General features: G+C 37.6%; 2 protein-coding genes across 4 annotated transcripts in view; one reads left to right on the top strand and one right to left on the bottom strand.

Annotated features, from left to right (window-relative positions):
• The window catches only part of LOC104824921 (agamous-like MADS-box protein AGL21), a 4869-nt gene extending 2592 nt beyond the window's left edge, over positions 1 to 2277 (bottom strand). The window contains exons 1-3 of the mRNA XM_010557120.1: positions 1981 to 2277; positions 467 to 548; positions 113 to 174 (exon numbers count right to left, since the gene is read on the bottom strand). Coding sequence (XP_010555422.1) covers positions 113 to 174; positions 467 to 548; positions 1981 to 2162 — 326 coding nt within the window. The 5' untranslated portion in view covers positions 2163 to 2277. The remainder of the gene's footprint in view (positions 1 to 112; positions 175 to 466; positions 549 to 1980) is intronic.
• Positions 2278 to 7657: 5380 nt separating this feature from the next.
• On the top strand, positions 7658 to 12869 carry LOC104824920 (rhamnogalacturonate lyase). 3 transcript variants are annotated; one of them, XM_010557117.1, is made up of 16 exons: positions 7658 to 7839; positions 8072 to 8213; positions 8936 to 9014; positions 9133 to 9248; positions 9439 to 9489; positions 9662 to 9781; positions 9897 to 10016; positions 10102 to 10249; positions 10371 to 10541; positions 10715 to 10876; positions 10969 to 11075; positions 11361 to 11439; positions 11591 to 11732; positions 11867 to 12026; positions 12127 to 12243; positions 12343 to 12869. In XM_010557117.1, exons 2-16 carry the CDS (start codon positions 8092 to 8094, stop codon positions 12698 to 12700), a joined length of 2052 nt encoding a protein of 683 aa, XP_010555419.1. In that variant the 5' UTR covers positions 7658 to 7839; positions 8072 to 8091; the 3' UTR covers positions 12701 to 12869. The 3 variants fall into 3 exon arrangements, with proteins under 3 accessions (XP_010555419.1, XP_010555417.1, XP_010555418.1); XM_010557115.1 differs by having other exon boundaries at positions 11349 to 11439; XM_010557116.1 differs by having other exon boundaries at positions 8033 to 8213; positions 11349 to 11439.
• Positions 12870 to 21273: the final 8404 nt, after the last annotated feature.

The raw sequence follows: 21273 nt of genomic DNA, 5'->3' as shown, positions 1-21273 counted from the left end.
TTGAGTTCTAGGATTTTTTTGTAGTGTGTATATATATATATATATATATATATATATATATATATAATAGTTTCATGTTTGAAGAAATGCAAAGTAAGATGGAGGACAATACCGATGATTTTCCTGCAAGGCATGGAGTTCTTGCCTTAGAACCGCAGCCTCTCTCTGCCAAAACTATATATGGAGCAAAAGACTCGTCAAATCAATCTCGTACTAAATTCTAGTTTGAAAAGAAAATTAAGGATAAGCTTATGAAGTACGGCCATATATGTATACACATGTCCACGCTTTCATACTTAATTATAACTTGATGCAGATCTACGCAGGTTCTTGATTCGTCCGTATAACACATGCATGCACATGCTTATGGTTTATGATACATATATACTAATGCAAATCCAAGGATTCATATTATAGTACAATGCATCAATACAGTACATATATACGCGTGTGTGTATGTGTGTACTTTGACTTCGGATGCAGGGTTCAACAGCTGTTGCTGCTGCTCCATCTTGGTCTTGTTGTATCGTTCAATGGTTGACTTCATGCTGCTCCAAGGTAAAATTAAAATTTTTTACGTATTGATGAACAAGAAACTTGTAGGATATATATATATATAAATTGATAGTGTTGTATCCCTGAAGCATGTATTATATAACAAAAAAAAACAAATAGAAAAATCCACTTTCGATCCATATGAAATCTAAATGAAGTCATACCGCCCTAAATAGATTATGGGATATAATAATAATAATAATAATAATAATTGTTATTAAGCAGCAAAATTGCTAAACAAATTACCCCCAAAAGAAACTTCAATATAGCTTAAACTTCTAGACTTCAATGGACGCTTAGTAGTTAAAACTATCATTATTAATATGTTCAAAAAATAAAAAAATATAATGCTAAAGGTGAAACTCATTGTTCACTGGACCTTCGACCAAACTATACTTTAAAAAGGATCGGAAAATCCATGTGAATAGATCTCCTAAGTGAATGCTCGAACCTAGATTAGGAATGAGTTTTGCTCCCTTCTTCACTAGTTGAGTCATCTAATCTTGGGTTTGAATGGTGAATTTGCTTTCTAGTTGAATTAATTATTCGGCAAAGACGATGAAACCATAAACCAATGTGAGAACATTGTAAACAGATGCATGGATCAACCCTAAAACCAAACACAACCACTTGTAGATTAACTTTGTCCGATTTTTGTGACTGATAATAGATACGTTATTCGGTGGTAATAGTTTGTTATCAAAATATAGAGTGTCGATTAATCTGTTTAATATAAATTTTTTTTATAGAAACATATATCTAGAATGAAGAGTATTTTTAAGTAATAAATGTATCATATACTTTGCAATAGATTAACACCTTTCCTAATTAATTAAGAACACTGGTTTTGGGCAAACAAAATCAATCAATGGCTTGAGTATTTATTCCCCTCGTTACTTATATCTTAGGCGCTATCCATTCATGTTGGAGAATATCTTACACGCTCCTTATGCTTGCAAGATATATATTTCTTTGGGCAAAGACATTATTAACCGCTGCACCTTAACAAGAACGCTTATAAATATACACACACATTTATATTTTCAGACACTCTTCAAAGCTCTCCAACTCTTCACCATTTTCAAAAAGGACTTGAAAAGATCAACAGAAAAATGTCTCTCGATCGGCTATACATACACCACTATTGTATATATATATACAATTATATATATACCGAAATGAAACAAGTTATATCTCGACCGAAGATGTGCAAATTTTCCAACACAAACTAACCAGCAGATCACGCAACATGAAACATCTCATTGAGAACCCTTAACTTTTCTAAGGAACCCCATACATAAAATCACATATATACATATATACACCGAGTGTATGTATATACATACACACGCACATATATGTACACAAACAAATGTAAAGATTCGATAAATAGGAGAAGTAAAAAGGGAGGAATATGGAAGAAACCTGGAGCTGGCGAAATCGTAGAGCTTGCCGGTGCTGGAGAAGATGATGAGGCCGACTTCGGCATCGCAGAGAATGGCGAGTTCTTTGGCCTTCTTGATGAGACCCTTCCTTCGTTTGGAGAAAGTGACTTGTCTGCTTGTCGAATCGTCGATCCTTTGGATCACAATCTTCCCTCTTCCCATCAATTTTACGGATCCTTTGGATCTTGCTCGATGCTCACCCTTCCCTTTCTAGGGTTTCTCGAGATTACCAAAAGGAGCACGATGAAGAAGAAGGCCAAGGAGAAGACTGTAGAGAGAGAGAGGGAGAATTGGAAAGTAAGAGTCAACAATTCTTTTTGAGGAATAAACTAAGCCTAACACATATGTATATATATATATATATGTATATATGTATTACACATACACACCCGGACACACATAGGTATGTGTGTATATATATAGACCTCACCTCACTTTACATATATAAGTCATTTTCTTGGTCGATATAAAAGGGCCTATATATATGCATATCTATATTAGTAAAATTTGTAACCAAGATTACAAACATATATATGTGTGTGTGTGTGTATATATTGTGGGAGATATATTAATGGAGCGATTGATTTAGCTGCCATTGATTCGGATAAACAAAGGGTTTAGGGAGTAGGAGTGAGATGCCATTAAAAGACCGAGCTTATGTTAGGCAAACTTCCATTTTTAACAATTTCATACGAATTAATTTATATATTCACAACCTTTTAGACGTCATGTAAATAGTGTAAATGGCTCATGGCACTGTGCTCTGACAATCCAAGCTTTGTGCCGCATGATTTTTCCTTTTTACAATTTAAACGTATATATGTTTGTTTCTATTCAATGGAGATAATTTATGGTTCATTTATACTAAAAAAAATGGATTGAAGAGTTGCAAAAGTACAATAGTCCACTTGTATTTTCTAAAATAAATATATGAACTTAGTTACAGAATTCGAAAACAATAATAATTTCCACGTGTCAGACAGGAGATAGGAGTTGTGGTGGTAATTGACCCTAATTTATGTTGGATTGTTTCCAAATATGGCAAAAATAATCACGTAATGAAAACTTTTGTTAGTTTCTACGCTTCAATACTTAAGCTGTACTTAAAGGACATACACAGCATAAATATATAAAAAGATACAGACAATTATATAAGTATATACATATATATATATATATATGTGCAAATGGACAGACACAGAGAGTGTTCCACTAATGTTCGAATTCCATCTTGACAAATCACGTATTATAAAAAAAACAATAAACATTGATATTATGAATGAATGACCCTACGGTTTAAGTTTGAGGCCCGGCTTTGGAAGGGTGGGGCCCATAGCGGCGGAAGTGGACCAACCCACGTGGCCATGACCGCTTCGGACCAATCAGATCTCGATCTCACAGACTCTACCATCAATCTTGTCATTCTTCTTTACATATACAAAAATTGATTTCTTAATTTTTCCTGCTTTTTATTCACCTGCAATTTTGTGCGTATTACTATTAAAACACCCGTATAAGCGCACATACACATACACACATATATATATATATATGCCTATATATTCCCTTTTTACTGATAAGGATTTGTTCTGCTTAAACCCCACATGATCTTCGGGTCAAAATCATGTTCTCTTTTTAATGTTTTATTTTATTTCATTTTTTACAGATTTTCTTTCTTATATATATAAGTTTGGGGGTTCTTTGAGGTAATTATTTGTGGTAAATGCAAAAGGTGAAGTTGAAAACTGTGTTGGATCTTTTATTGGAACTTGAAGACTGACGGGAACTGTATATGTTCCGAGGTTGTTGGCCATATGCTCTTTTTTATTTTTCATTTGCCTTGGTAAAATTAACGATTTTAAAATTTTGTAGCACTTGTAGTTCGTATTAATTTCTTATAAATCCAAATTTTATATGAGGAGATGAACCGTTTCTGATATATCAAACCAAATTAAGAATTCTTTGCTCTCTTTTTTTTTAATCAATCCAAGATTTGATGGTTCAATTGATAAATGATAGACCAATTTTTTTTTCTCAATCCAAATTCGATTCTCTATTTAGAGATGAATATTTATCCGGATTATAAGATATAGTTGGATCCGATGAATTTTCTGATTATAAAAAACAAAAGTGGAGACCCGATTTGATAGTTACCTAAAATCCTTCATCACACATTTACATAATCAAGTCGTATATTAATTGGTCCGTATAATCAAGATTTTGTAAAGATTTCAGCTTCCAATGTAAAATCACTTGTTGCTGTCTTTATTTATGTCGATGAATATGGACGAGTTCAAAGAACAAGATTCATCCGAAATTATTATATTTGATTTACAGGTAATGATGAGTCGGACTACATTTCTCTGTGTTACTTTGTTTCCAAAAATAATCTAAACAATAATATACTTAGGACAACATAAATATATGGACCGTCATGAAAATTTTAAGATTAAGGGCCCACAAGGCCCATTATCTTAGTTATATTGGATAATGGGCCTCGAGTGTGGCCCAGTGTGTTCAATTCTGCGCTAACTATATAAATTACGCTGTCAAAATTTCAAGAAGATCCATTCGTACATTTAAAGTTATTATTTTCGTAGATATCATATTATTATGATTTTCCACCTTAATTTAAATATTAATCATCCTACCTTACAAAATGGTGAATTGGAGAAATGATTAATCGAATAATTCATAAACTTTGACCCAAAAAAGGAAAACATGATACACAACGTTTGTAATAATCTATGTGGACAAATCGTATCTTCGTCTAAGACAAGACATAACATAACAATAGGGTGTGAAGAAGGTTCGGGTCTACAGTTGGATTTCAGAACCCTTAACGGTGATGTCCACGCCACGTGATTAATCTTGTCATAATTTTGATTAACGCTAATTAAGATTAATTAATAAGAAAAAAAAAGCAGAATCTAGATGTTTATGTAAAAGAGGAGTCAGTAAGCTGACGAATTTAGTTTCTGACATCGGTCGAAATTAACAAAAAACAAAACATGTTATGTTTTTTTTTTCTTTTCGTTCACCAGATTCATGATCATTTCATTCTCATCAAATCTCGCTGAACCCATCATCTCATTTTTTTTATTTAAAACATTTTTTAATAACTAATTTATATATTTCGGTATACACGCACAATATTAAAAGATTGCGTATATGAGAAAGATATATAAATTAGGTAATAATTTTCTTTATATTTCTAGAATCAACAAGGTTTTGCACAAAATAGGCCTCTGGTCATTCAAAGAGACACGAATATATATATATATATATTATTTATAATTTTTAAAAATAATAATTTCGACAACTTTAACCATACGGGGAAAAACCTACCTTGGTTGAACCACTGATAACGAACGAAATTGGACATATAAACCAAAAGTAAATCGGAATTTCAACCATTCTAACTAACCTCCTTTGAAATTTCTGTTCATTTAGCCAACGAAACCACATAGCTGTTGCCCATTTTCGCCGTCATTATTATATATAACGTATATACACACACACATACACACGTACTTTTATAATTTATATGTTCATGTGTATACAATACGCATTACATTAGATTATATTATTAATTATATGTATGGTATATATACATATATATATATATATACACACGACATTATGCTTCCTAATTTTGTTCAGAACCCATGCCTGCCGCCTCCTCGTAGTTTTCTCATAACGTAGTGGGTCGGTTGTTGAAATAGAAACAAAATATGGAGATTTGATATGATTGATAACAATTAAAGGCAAAATATAATTATCACGATATATATTTTATTCTTAATCGATATTATGCCTTTAATTGTTATCAATCATATCAAATCTCCATATTTTGTTTCTATTTCAACATCGGTTTGGTGCGTCACCATTCAATTTATTTTTAAATTATCCATCTATTATTTCTTTTCCTCTCGTAAATATATTCCCACTTGATGAAACAACGAACGTCAGGTTCCAGGCATCGAATCTAGGTGATTTATAACCTCTTAAAGTATATATACATATATACATTTAATACACCTTTATATATGTACTTTCACAATGTTGACTAGATAATATTTCTCTCCATGAATATTCAACGACATTGGTTTGTTTTTATTATTGATATTCGGCTGCGAAAACTCATTCTATATAATTACGTAAAAATTAAATTTAATTATGATCAGATTTATGAATTTTTTGTTGACGTGGAAATTCGGTATATACGTATCGTATACGTCCATTCCGGGAGTACGTAACAAGGCATTTCGTTTCGCATGCACAATATATATGTATATATTCCTGTGTATAACATTCTAAATCAGAAGTCAAAATTTAAAATAAATAATGCTTTAAAATAAAATAAGTATACGTATACCGAGCGGGTTGACCGATTCCTTCTATATTCAACGTACGCTTAGAGTTTAGAAGTAATCTAATTGAATTTAGTGTGTAAATAAGACCACAGCAACACATGCAAGAGGCTAATCAATAGACGTAAAGGGATTTGCTAATGAAAAATTAACAAACTTTTTTTTTTTGGCAAGTGTACTTGTAATCAAATTGGGAGAAAAATATATATATATATATGCGTGTGGAAATAATATACATGACATTATACCAAAATGGCCAAACCGTGTGATAAATTGACTTTCAAATTAAGAAGATCGCTAAGATTTCCTAATTCTTAATACCATTGTGCATATATATACTATTATATAGTACCATTTCCGATCAATGGTTTCAAGGTTTCGGGTTGAAGGTATATATGGCTCTCCACGACCGGACCATGAATCTGAATTATAAAATTTTTGTTGTTAAATTTTCTAAGTTTAAATTTAAAATGTGAATGTCGAGCGATTTAAAGCCATTTGAATGTTTTTTTTTCCAAAACGACTAAATTAATGCATTCACAAAGACGAATGCATTAGAAGAAAAAAATGGCGATTTCTAGCAAAGTTAGGCAACAAAAATGACTAGAATATTATTAATATGGAAAATCTTGTCCTTTTCAAATTGCGTCGATAATTAGAAGGTAACATATTTATGTTTTTACCAAATTCAATTTTCCAACAGTTAATAATAATATTTATTAAGATGCATTTGACCGACGATAGTTTGACCTCTTCGGACCCAAATTCAATTTCTTAAGTAAACGCCAAAAAAAAAAAAATCGGCAATGCACGTAATTATTTAATTGGTTGCCAATATATTTACAAATTCTGTGAGACAATGAATTCATAATTTTCTTTATCCCGACCGAAATGCCAATTCATAGAAATGTAGAAGAATTCGATACGGTTAATAAATGAATGGGTTTGTGGCAATCATTTGCATTTTATTTTTTTTGCAAAATACATTGAATATAATTCAAGGTGATTTTAATTTTTTTGCTGACATGTTAAATATGAAAAATTATTGCTAATCAGCTAGCTTACTTGCATTTACGAATAAATTGTACGAGTTATATTTCGTAATTTTGGACATTTTAATATTGTTTTTTTAGCTCTAAAAGGAAAAAGGGAAGACGCCACAACTGCAACATTAACGAAGTCTTCTCCTCGGGTCATTACATATATATATGTATGTATATATATATATATGTGTCTATATATACTCGTGAGCATTATATTTGTAGACAACAATTATACCCAAAAAAAAACATGTGAAAGAATCTAATGCCAAATTCATTTTTAGATTACAGAGAAAGATTAAGAGATTAATTACAAGAAGATTAGGAAAAAAAAAGGGGTGAGAATTCTAGAGGGAGATACCTTCTTCTTCTCCGAGGAATCAACCCTCCTCCATTGCCGAATTCTCTTTCCCAAGAAAACAAAAGGTACTTTTCATCTTCTTCAGGGTTTTCGCCTTTCTCCTCGGTAATTACTTTCTTTATTTTTTTACGACCAATGCGTGTGATTATACATTAATACATCTATATATATACATGTATATATACGTGTTTTTTTTTGCATTCGTATGTATCTGTGCCATCGTCATCAACCCGTTTGGTATTCGTCTCTGTATCAAAGGTTCGATTTTTATGGCGTGATTCTGTGTCGGGTCTGCAGTGGCGGGTTGGAGCGGAGAGATGGCGGCCGGAGCTCCGGGAATTCGGTCGGGTCGGGTCGGGTCATGGGTTCATACTCGGGTTTTTCCCGGCATTCTGCTTCTGCTTCTCCTCCTTCATGGTGTTCATTCCCAGACAAAACAGTACGCTCTCTCTCTCTCTCTCTCTCTTAACTCTGGTCTTTTCCTGCTGGGTTTTCGTGTCGGGTCGGGTCGGGTCGGGTCGTCTTTGGTTTTGGTTGATGTGATTGTTTGTTTCTGCTAAAAAAATAGGGAAAAGGGGTTCACATGTCGAAAGTTATCGCATAAGCACAAAACAGAGGCTCTGACTTTTGTCTGAAATTTTTATTGTGTGTTTCTCTTCCTGCTCTTAATTGTTTCCGTCACCATTTTTATTTTTATAAAAAAACGTCAATTTTCCTTTAAGATTTCATAATAATGATTTTTAGGGAATTAGTTTACACTATTTTGTTAAAGATGTAACCTTTAACTCTTCTTAGGTTTACATTTTTTTGGGCTTAGGGTTTGAAGGGCAATAAAAGAATGTTTGTTCAGCGGATTTGGAATTTTATTTCAATAATATTGGTTATTTATTTTATTATTATTTTAAAATGTAACCCTGAAAATGTTGGACTGCTTCCCCTTTCGGCCCTCAACCTACTTGCCTTCGCGATTATAATAACATTATATTTTGTATTCTTTGTGTCTTTTGATGCCATAGTGGATTTCCGCATGTACTTTTGGTTTGGTCCCCTTCCTATTCTTTCCTTCTTTATGACTCTAACGAAAATAAAATAAATATTTTTTACCAAAAAAAGAAAAGAAAATATATATTTTTACCGCAATGTATTTTTTTTGGGTTATAGAAATACATTTAACACCACAAAGCCGGGCCAAAAGGTGCCTTCTCCTGTGGTTGAGCTGAGGGGAGTGAGTAGTGACCAAGTACGTAACCACTTTTCATTTATTTATTTTTGTATATATTTTATTTTTTAATGTGTTTTTAAATTTTATGAAATCCTGATTAGAAATCAAATTGGGTTCGGACAATACGTGTGTTAAGGTTATCGTTGATAACGGGATTGTTCAAGTCACGTTTTCGAGTCCACAAGGCCTAATCACGGGAATAAAATACAATGGAGTATACAATGTGCTGGATGTCGAAAATGACGATCGCGGGTACGTCTCGTTATTATTGTTATTATTATGCGATTGCATTTTTATTCACGTGATTAACAATATAAATGACAATTTGTTGAATCGGAATCTAATCTTCTTTACTGTATCTCCGCGTATTATATATATATATATATTGCCATTATTAGTCGGAATATTATATATTATATTTTTGGGATGGTTATCAAAGCAGGTATTGGGACGTTGCTTGGTATGAACCGGAGAAAGAGCTAAAAATTGACAAGTGAGTTTTATATCTCCTCGTCGTTTCCTTGATATTGTGTCATATTGACATGATCATGCATCGGTCTAATTAAAGTACATGCTTGACCAACTTTGTAGTAACATAACATAACACACAAAAAATTTGAATAATATATAGATTTGGCTCATACAATTTGATATATTTATTTCAGATTAGAAGGTACCGAGTTCAATATCATAACTCAAGACGAAGAACAAGTCGAGATTTCTTTCACAAGAAGATGGAACGTGTCGTACCGTGGCTCGTTAGTCCCGTTGAATGTGGACAAAAGGTACGCTGCAAATGCTATTCCACACACAAAAAATAATAAATAATAATAATAATAATAATCATGAATTTATTTATCTCCATGTTAATTAATTTATATAATTCCATGTTTTGAAAAGATACATAATACGAAGCGGAGTGTCCGGTGTATACATGTACGGCGTGTTGGAGAGGTTAGAAGGGTGGCCCGACGTAGACATGGACCAAATCAGGATTGTGTTCAAGCTCAACCCAAAAAAGTATACCCATATAATAATCTTTGATTTCAATTTAAATTTAAGTTATTAGAGAATTGTTTCATTAGAAGTATATAAAACTTTGTAGGTTCAAATTCATGGCGATCTCGGATACTCGGCAACGAAGCATGCCCTCGTATGCGGACCGTGACATCGACAGTGGTCGAGCTAAGCCTCTCGCCTTCAAAGAAGCCGTTCTCTTGACAAACCCTCGACAGCCGATTTTCAAAGGAGAGGTACGTATATATATGTATACACACGTATATGTACTTATATATATAAATGAATGGGAAAAAATATGTCATAGTAGAAGAAATCTTAAAGGGAGAGATTGGGGAATGATCGAGTGCGACGCAGGTGGACGATAAATATATGTACTCAACTGAAGACAGAGACAACAAAGTGCATGGCTGGATATCATGGGACCCACCGATGGGGTTCTGGATGATCACTCCGAGCGATGAGTTCCGCTGCGGTGGGCCCATCAAGCAGGACCTCACCTCCCACGTGGGCCCCATCACCCTCTCCGTCAGTCCCCCCTCTTCCTCTTCTTCACTGCTCTCTTTTCTCAATTTCATGCATGCAACCATAGACTATGTTTACATGTCATACGCACATATATATATATATATATACATGTACGTTATCTATACATATATTTATTAAAGTATTGAAGGATAAAATTAAAATGGGAGGTTCAGATGTTCATAAGCACGCATTATGCGGGGAAGGAGATGGATACGGAATACAGAAATGGGGAGCCATGGAAGAAAGTATTTGGTCCTGTCTTTGCTTATCTCAACTCTGTCTCGCCCAAAGACACTAATGCTTCACTTCATCTATGGAGAGATGCCAAAAGACAGGTATCGCCATAATCACACACACACATATAATATATGTATATATAATCGTATGAAATCATAACAGATGAATTGATATATATATGTGATCTCAGATGCTTGTGGAGGTCCAAAGTTGGCCTTACAGTTTTGTGAATTCACAAGATTACCCTCTTTCTCACCAAAGAGGTTCCGTCAGGGGCCATCTCTTTGTCAAGGACAGGTAAATTTTTCCCATAATGTTTTTTTGGATAATCGGGTATCTTGGAACGAAGTCTAAACTAATTCCGGAACTGGGAACAAGTCATGTGATTGGAATTACGCTCTCATCCCCAATTTAAGACTCGAACTCGGACCGAAATAGACACTTTGCATCCCCTTTCATCGGTTGAGTTTGGTTTCTAATAATGTTACTTCGAATGTTAAAATTTTTAACCAACAACTTAAATGTTTTAAGTTTTTTTAATATTTTCGCATTATGCGAATTGAGTTGCAGTTACGTTTCTAGACGTAGTACGTATGGGCAATTCGCTTTCGTGGGTTTGGCGCCATGTGGTGAAGCTGGGTCTTGGCAGACTGAAACTAAGGTATGAACCAGTTTTATTACAACAGAAGATGTCCAAATGGTGCGTGACTGTGTGTGTAAGTGTATATATACATATATATATATATATATATATATGTGAATTAATTAAAAAAATGGTTTTGATAATGTTTTTTTTTTCCTTCTTTTCGAAGGGATATCAATTTTGGACGCAGGCTGATAGGAGAGGGAGATTCATGATAGAGAATGTCAGAGAAGGGAATTATAGTCTATTCGCATGGGTTCCTGGCTTCATTGGCGACTACAAATATCAGTATGACGTCACCATCACGCCAGGTATGGGCCACTGGTTTTTTCCATAGTAAATGGGCCCACTGTAGGCCCACAATTTAGGCAGGCCCATATCGTCCCCGACATTAGGTCCACGACGCTTGATTCCAAAATCAAAGTATTCGTTTCGTGTGATGCAGGTCAAGAGGTGAATTTGAGAGCCCTAGTGTACGAGCCACCGAGGAACGGTCCGACTCTATGGGAAATCGGTGTACCGGATCGGACCGCCGGTGAATTCTTTATACCGGATCCTTACCCTACCCTCATGAACAAGCTCTATGTTGACATGGTTCAAGACAAGTAATTAATCATTCCCCTTTTTTTTTTCAATTTTTTAAATTACTTTTTGTTAAACATATTTAAACGGGTATTGGGCAATTTTTGTTTTTATTTTTTGTAGATTTAGGCAATACGGGTTATGGGATCGGTATGCAGATTTATACCCTCGAGATGATCTTGTGTACACAATTGGAGCTAGTGATTACAGAAAGGATTGGTTCTTTGCCCATGTTACAAGGTAATTATTTTCCATGAAATCCAAAACGTTACGGTTTATGCAATATCTAAAAAAATGTGAAGAATACTATATACTATAACAAAAAATGCATTGTTACAGGAACGTGGGAAACAATACGTACCAAGCAACAACGTGGAAGATAGTATTCGAGCTAGGAACAGTGAACCAGGCCGGGAATTACACTTTGTGGATAGCTTTGGCCTCGGCCATGGACTCAGAACTTCAAGTTCGGGTCAACGAAGCAAACTCGGAGCCTGTTTTCACGACAGGGTTCACAGGGAAGGACAACGCCATCGCTAGACATGGCATACACGGGTTGTACAAATTGTACAGTGTCGAGATTTCAGGAAGCATACTAAGGGACGGTGAAAATACAATATATTTGACTCAGTCAAGGAGCAGAAGCATGTTTCAAGGGGTTATGTATGATTATATCCGTCTTGAAGGCCCTCCTTGAAATTGAAAACTAATATATAGAGGTCATAATATGTACATACCATATCTAGGCATTTTGAAAATCTGTTTTAATTTATTATGTTATCGATTAGTTTCATTCATTCACAAGATAATAACAAGGGTGATATACTAACCCTTTGTTTGATTAATGCAAGTCCTCTATCTTCTTATTTCTCTCTCTTTGTTTGAGTTTGAGTGATGGGGGAAACAATGAAATACTATAACAAGCCCTAACCGAATCAAATCGGAGATAACCAAACTAAACCAGTTCAAAATAAACCAAACCAAATATAACCGGTCGCATATTCTACTATGGGCAAATTAGGGAGGGACACTCATGGGATTTTCTTGCCTTTCCATTTTCTCTGTTCTATTCACTCGAAACTTTGTTTCGACATTTACGAAAGATCATTGAGTGATCATATGTTTCTGATGAGTTCCTCCCATGTGAACAAGGCTTGGAGGAGGCAATTTATTCTTCAAAGTTAGGCACCTCCTTCACCTACCAAGCCACCATTTTTTAAGCCATAATATTTGAAGCCTCATTGGTTGAAATTTGCAGCCATTTTTGTTGAAGAAATTGGTGTTAGAAGCTCTATAAATAGAGAGGTTTGGGCGTGCAAATGAATCACAGCAACAAGAAAGAGAAACACAAGAGAGAAAGAGAGAAAGGGAGAAGGAGAGTGAAAAACAGTTTTGAGCGGTTTTGATCAAGTGATCGATCGGATATCGATCGCTTATCCGATCGATCTGAAATTTTGTGGATAGCTTCTTCACTCTTTGTTCTTGATTCTGACCGGTTGGATTTTGATTTCAACGGTTAGAATTGAAGTAACGGAGGTTTTACCGGAGCTGTTTTTCCAGAGGTATCAAACCGTGGCAGGTCTGATTGCTGTGAAAATTAGACAGTGGATTCTTCTCCGATCGAGGTAAAATTTGGTATGCTCGTTCTAGACCCTCTTTTCTTTGTTTTTACGGTGTGATTTTGCATTGGTTTCCGAAATCAGAATCTACGGGGTTGACTTGCTACCTAAGTTACACCTTGTTAAGTTGTGCTCTCTTGGAATATTGAGGTTAGAATATTGACGTGTATATTCTGTAACCTCGGGCTGTGTTTCTTGTATACGGAGGTTGTTGTGTGGGCATTGTAATCCGGTTATAGTGGATTTTTGGGTGGACTACGGTCCTGTGGTTTTTACTCCTCACACCGAGGGGGTTTTCCACGTTAAAAATTGTTGTCTCGTACCGTTGCACTAGATATTGTCATCCTCGTAGGTTTACGTGTGAAAAGGCAAGATGGAGGATATGCTCTACGTGAAGGAATGTCATCTACCGTTGATCGCCGAGGAAAAACCGGAAGGCATAACTGATGAGTAATGGACATTAATGTTGCATCGACAAGTTTGTGCCTTGATACGACAGTGGGTGGATGATAACGTTTTGAACCTTATGGCTGGTGAGACCAATGCTCAGTCTTTGTGGAGCAAGTTGGAGCAATTGTACGCTCGAAACACTAGGAATCGCAAGTTGTACTTCATCAAGAAGTTGGTTGATCTGAAGTACGTCGATGGAAGTCCGGTGACAGATCACTTGAATGTGTTTAAAGGTCTGTTAACCAATTGCCCGATATGGGGATCACCTTCGAAGATGAGGTTCAGAGTTTGTGGCTTCTCAGCACACTTCCGGATTCATGGGAGACATTCAGGATGTCGTTGTCAAATTCAGCTCCAGACGGTATCATCTTGATGGAATACGCGAAGAACAGTATTCTGAATGAAGAGACGCGGAGACAATCTCAAGGAGCTTCCTCGAGTTCTGATATCCTGGTATCTGAATCGAGGGGGAGGAGTCTGAATCGAAATCCGAAGGAAAAGAATCGGAGCAAGAGCAAATCTAACAAATTTGCGAATGTTGAATGTCACTATTGCCACAAGAAAGGGCATATCAAGAAGGACTGCTGGAAACTGAAGAAGGACAATAAGAAAGAGAATAAACATGAGGACAACGAGGAACGGGTTGCAATTGCAAGGCAAGAGTTCCTGGTCATGGTCGATGGTGAAATGATCAATCTCGCATGCCATGAGACCAGTTGGGTGATTGACAGTGGAGCTTCCATTCATGCCACGTCACGACGTGAATTCTTTGCTACCTACACTCCGGGTAACTTTGGTTCTGTCAATATGGGCGATGGTTCAACTCAAGTCGTTGGCATTGGAGATGTCTGCTTGGAGACTAGTCTTGGTACTAGACTTGTGCTTAAGGATGTTAAGCACGTTCCAGATGTTCGTCTGAACTTGATCTCAGCGGGAAGAGTTGATGATGAAGGTTTCTGTAGTACATTCAGTGGAGGTCAGTGGAAACTTACGAGAGGTTCCATGGTTGTGGCTCGAGGTACGAAGTCTTCGTCACTTTACTTGATGCATGCTAAGCTTTCTAAGGATATCATTAATGCCTTAGAAAGTGAAGATGCTATTGAGTTGTGGCACAAAAGACCCGGACATATGAGCGAGAAAGGAATGTCTGTGTTGGCAAAGAAGGAGGTTCTACAAGGAGTCTTAGGAATGCATTTGAAGAAATGTAATCACTGTTTTGCGGGAAAACAAAACAGAGTTGCGTTCAAGTCTTCTATACCTTCGAAAAAAATCGGAGATACTCGATTTGGTACACTCAGATGTGTGTGGTCCATTGAAGACGAGATCAATGGGTGGTGCCTCATATTTTGTCACATTCATCGATGATCATTCGAGAAAACTGTGGGCATATACGATGAGGACTAAGGATCAAGTTCTGGGTATCTTCAAGCAGTTTCATGTCTTGGTGGAAAGACAGACTGGGAAGAAGTTGAAGTGTATCCGAAGTGGTAATGGAGGTGAATACTCCGGATCGTTTGATGCTTATTGTCGTGAACAAGACATTAGGCATGAGAAGACGCTGCCGAAGACACCACAGTTGAATGGGTTGGCGGAAAGGATGAACAGGACGATCATGGAGAGAGTTCGTTGTCTGATTTCTCAGTCAAGCTTACCGAATTCCTTTTGGGGAGAAGCTTTGAACACCGTGGTTCATGTTTTGAACCTATCACCTAGTGCTCCGTTACATGGTGATGTTCCGAAGAGGGTTTGGACTGGCAAGGATGTTTCCTACAGTCATTTGAAGGTCTTTAGGTGTAAAGCATTTGTTCACATTCCCAAGGATGAGAGGTCGAAGCTGGATATGAAGTCGAGACAGTGCGCGTTCATCGGATACGGTCTTGATGAAATGGGATACAGATTCTATGACCCAGTGGAGAAGAAGCTCGTCAGAAGTAGAGACGTTGTGTTCATGGAGAATCAAACCATACGGGATATTCAGAAGTACAAAAATCCAACTCAAAGTAGTGAAGGTTTGATCGACTCAGGAACGATTCCCCGAACAATAGCTGAGGAATCTGTTGAAGGTGAGGTGCAAGGAGAAAGACCCGGTACAGATGCTCCCGTACAGGTTGATGAGGGTGTTGGTGAAGGCCATCGGGATGAGTCACCAACTACCGAAAACTCACCGGTGTTGAGAAGGTCTGAGAGAGCTCGGAGACCATCGACGAAGTATAGCCCTAGTGAGTATGTATTACTTACTGAAGGGGGGGAACTAGAAAGTTATGGTGAAGCTCTTGGAGATGAGCACAGAGATGAGTGGCTAAAGGCCATGAATGATGAGATAGATTCTTTGTATAAGAATCAAACATTTGAGTTGGTGAAGTTTCCAAAAGGCAAACGGGCGTTGCTTAACAAATGGGTGTTCAGGGTTAAGCATGAAGAACACAATATACATCCTCGATACAAGGCTAGGCTGGTTGTAAAAGGTTTCAGTCAGAAGAAAGGAGCTGATTTTGATGAGATTTTTTCGCCGATTGTGAAGATGTCATCTATACGAGTTGTTATGGGATTGACAACTAGTCTTGATTTGGAGGTTGAGCAAATGGATGAGAAGACGACTTTCCTTCATGGTGATTTGTAGGAAGAGATATACATGGTGCAACCTGAAGACTTTATTGAGAATGGCAAAGAAGATTACGTTTGCCGGTTGAAGAAAAGTCTTTACGGGTTGAAGCAAGCACCGAGGCAATGGTACAAGAAGTTTGAGTCAGTTATGGGGGAGCATGGCTACAAGAAGACGACTTCAGATCATTGCGTGTTTGTGCAGAAGTTTTCGGATGATGATTTTATCATCTTGCTACTCTATGTGGACGACATGTTGATTGTGGGCAAGAATATGGAGAGAATAATAGAGTTGAAGAAACAACTCGGTCGGTTCTTTGCTATGAAGGATTTGGTACCAGCGAAACAAATTCTTGGGATAAGAATTGATCGGGACAGAAGTAACAAGTTGTTGTATCTGTCGCAGGAGAAGTACATTGAGAAAGTACTTCAACGGTTCCATATAGAGAAATCTAAAGCTGTGAATTCACCTCTTGTTTCACACTTTAGATTGAGCAGTCAACAGAGTCCGAGTACAGACTCAGAGAAGGAGGAGATGAGACGAGTTCCATACGCCTCTGCAGTGAGAAGTTTGATGTATGCTATGGTTTGTACAAGACCAGATATAGCTCACGCCGTTGGGACTGTCAGTCGGTTTCTTTCCAATTCAGGAAGAGAACATTGGCAGGCAGTAAAGTGGATACTGAGATATCTTCGAGGGACTACCGGTTTTCGAATCGTGTTTGGAGGTGATAAACCTTTGTTGGTTGGTTACACGGATTCTGACATGGCCGGAGATCCAGATTCTCGAAAATCTACATCGGGTTACTTGGTAACATTTGCGGGTGGAGCAGTGTCATGGCAATCGAAGTTGCAGAAATGCGTTGCACTTTCTACCACTGAAGCTGAGTTCATCGCCGCAACGGAAGCCTGTAAGGAGTTGTTGTGGATGAAGAGATTTCTTGAGCAGCTTGGATTCAAACAAGATAGATGTCTTGTTGTGCGACAGTCAGAGCGCCATTCATCTTGGGAAGAATCAGACGTTTCATTCAATATCAAAGCATATTGATGTGAGGTATCACTGGATCCGAGATGTCGTTGATTCGAAGGAAGTTGAACTCGAGAAGGTTCACACTGATGACAATGGTGCTGATATGATGATGAAGGTACTTCCTAGAGGGAAGTTAGATGTTTGTCGTGGGATTGCTGGGATGGTGGATTGTCCACATAGTCGGAAGGAGGAGAATTGATGAGTTCCTCCCATGTGAACAAGGCTTGGAGGAGGCAATTTGTTCTTCAAAGTTAGGCACCTCCTTCACCTACCAAGCCACCATTTTTGAAGCCATAATCTTTGAAGCCTCCTTGGTTGAAATTTGCAGTCATTTTTGTTGAAGAAATTGGTGTTAGAACCTCTATAAATAGAGAGGTTTGGGCGTGCAAATGAATAACAGCAACAAGAAAGAGAAACACAAGAGAGAAAGAAGAAAGGGAGAAGGAGAGTGAAAAACAGTTTTGAGCGGTTTTGATCAAGTGATCGATCGGATATCAATCTCTTATCCGATCGATCTGAAATTTTGTGGAGAGCTTTTTCACTCTTTGTTCTTGATTCTGACCGGTTGGATTTTTATTTCAACGGTTAGAATGGAAGAAACGGAGGTTTTACCGGAGTTGTTTGTCCAGAGGTATCAAACCGTGGCAGGTCTGATTGCTGTGAAAATCAGACAGTGGATTCTTCTCCGATTGAGGTGAAATTTGGTATGCTCATTCTAGACCCTCTTTTCTTTGATTTGTACGGTGGGATTTTGCATTGGTTGCCGGAATCAGAATCTATGGGGTTGACTTGCTACCTAAGTTACAATATTGACATGTGCTCTCTTGGAATATTGAGGTTAGAATATTGACGTGTATATTCTGTAACCTCGGGTTGTGTTTCTTGTATACGGAGGTTGTTGTGTGGGCATTGTTATCCGGTTATAGTGGATTTTTGGGTGAACTACGGTCCCGTGGTTTTTACTTCTCACATCGAGGGGGTTTTCCACGTTAAAAATTGTTGTCTCGTACCGTTGCACTAGATATTGTCATCCTCGCAGGTTTACACAAGTAAGGGGTGATAGCGGAATCTATGGCCTAACATAGGACATTACGCATTGACATATACATTACCATATATGTACTCATTTCCATATAACACTGTACGTGTATATATTTATGAGGGATGTGAATACAGAAACCGATGAGAGAATCATAGTAAGTTTCAAGGGGTTCGTGTTACTGATCCGTGATAAACGATCGAAGTAACATAAAATCCTCAACAGTTTCTTTATTCTTGAACTTCTCGTTTTAAGGATCTTCCAACCCAACGGACTCTTCTCCGATGTGATAGCTCTGGCCCCCTCTACCCAATCACTGAACCAACCAACACCGTCACACATGCTCGTGTTGCATTGCTCACACCATCCACCACCATATGACATCGTCGATTGGGTCACACGGGCAACTCGGTTTTACAACATTTGATTTCACATGGTTTTCTTAAATGTAATAAGCCCGATATGTCTTCTACTTGTGAAGCATGTCATTTGGGCAAGAGTGTTCGACTTCCTTTTTTCCGTTCTTCTTCATTAGTTTCAGAACCTTTTCAAATAATCATTTGGGCAAGAGTGTTCGACTTCGTTAGTGGTTTATCATATTATGTTGTCTTCCTTGACCATTTTACACAATTTCGTCGGAAAAGTGATGTTTTCTCCAAATTCCTCCACTTCCACTCTTACGTTCAAAACCATTTTCAAACCAACATCAAATCTTTTCAATGTGATCATGGGGGAGAATTTGATAATAAACTCTTTCACAATTTTTTTGACGAACATGAGATACTAGTTCGATTTTCTTGCCCTCACACTTCTCAACAAAATGGAAAAGCCGAGAGAATTATTCGAACCATAAACAACCTCATTCGCACTCTTCTAATCCAAGCAAACCTTCCTACACACTTTTGGGTGGAAGCTTTGCACATGAGTGCACATCTCTTGAATCTCTTACCTTCGACATCCATAGCCAATGAAAGCCCATACACAAAACTATTCCACAACACAATATCACTATCTCACCTACGTATTTTTGGGTGTTTATGTTATCCAAATCTTCTACCCACAACACCTCACAAACTCTCGCCTAGATCAACCCCGTGTGTCTTTCTCGGCTACCCCTCTCACCATCGGGGTTATAGATGTTTTGATCTCGCCACCCGAAAAATCATCATCTCTCGTCATGTCTATTTCGACGAGAACACGTTTCCTTTCTCCACTTTCACGACACACTCACCAACTTCCTATGATTTTCTTGATAAAGTCACCGAAACAAATTATATCTTTCGAACACTAAGAGAGTTGCCCATAGACTCAATGACGACGTCCATAACCAGACCTCACACAAACACCACCACATTACCACCGACGACAACCTCAACCACAAACACCAATACCACAGTCTCGAACATTGCTCCGACATCTACCCTTGTCCCACACTCAATGACAACCCGAAGCAAATCGGGAATCACAAAAAGAAAACAGGTTCTATCTCTAGTAACAAACCATATCTCCCCCTACCAAAATCCCATCTCTTTGCTTTAAAGAATCACCCTTGGCGTGTGGCAATGTATGAGGAGTATGATGCTCTTATTAAAAACGGGACGTGGGACTTGGTTCCCCGACCCCCCGGGGTTAATGTGGTTCGTTCTATATGGCTTTTCAGGCATAAGTTCAATGCAGATGGAACACATGCACGCTACAAGGCACGTATCGTGGTGAACGGCAAGTCACAACAACCGGGCCTTGATTATGGAGACACTTTCAGCCCCGTGGTTAAACCGGCTACAATACGAGTCGTCCTCACCATTGCTTTGTCTCGACAGTGGCCGATGCATCAACTAGATGTCAAAAATGCATTTCTCCATGGAAATCTACATGACACGGTGTACATACATCAACCACCGGGGTTTACGAATCGTGAGAAACCGGATCATGTTTGTCTCCTCCGTCGGTCCCTCTATGGTTTAAAGCAGGCCCCAAGGGCTTGGTTCCATCGCTTCGCGGACTTTGCTCGGAAGATTGGTTTCCATCATAGCAAATGCGACACCTCACTCTTCATCATGCACAACATAAAAGGAACGGCGTATCTTCTCCTATATGTGGACGATATTATTCTCACAGCATCCACACCTGCCTTTTTACATGACATTATCACGTCACTGCATGGAGAATTTTCTATGACGGATCTCGGTCAATTACACTACTTTCTTGGCGTGCAAGCTACAACAACTAAGCAAGGATTATTTTTGAGTCAGTCACAATACGCATTGGACATTCTACATCAGGCCAATCTAGAATCATGTAACCCGTGTCAAACGCCAGCCGACACGAAATCCAAACTTGCTGCTGACATTGGTAACCCGTTTGAAGATCCGACATTGTACCGAAGTCTTGTAGGAGCGCTTCAGTATCTCACGTTTACACACCCCGATATTGCGTATGCGGTTCAACAAATATGTCTCTTCATGCATGACCCTCGAGAGCCTCACATGAACGCTCTGAAACATATACTCAGGTACGTTCCTGGGACTATA

This window comes from Tarenaya hassleriana, unplaced genomic scaffold (genome assembly GCF_000463585.1).
Source record: "Tarenaya hassleriana unplaced genomic scaffold, ASM46358v1 Cleome41, whole genome shotgun sequence".
NCBI lineage: Eukaryota > Viridiplantae > Streptophyta > Magnoliopsida > Brassicales > Cleomaceae > Tarenaya > Tarenaya hassleriana.
This window is presented reverse-complemented; position numbering and strand designations above follow the sequence as displayed.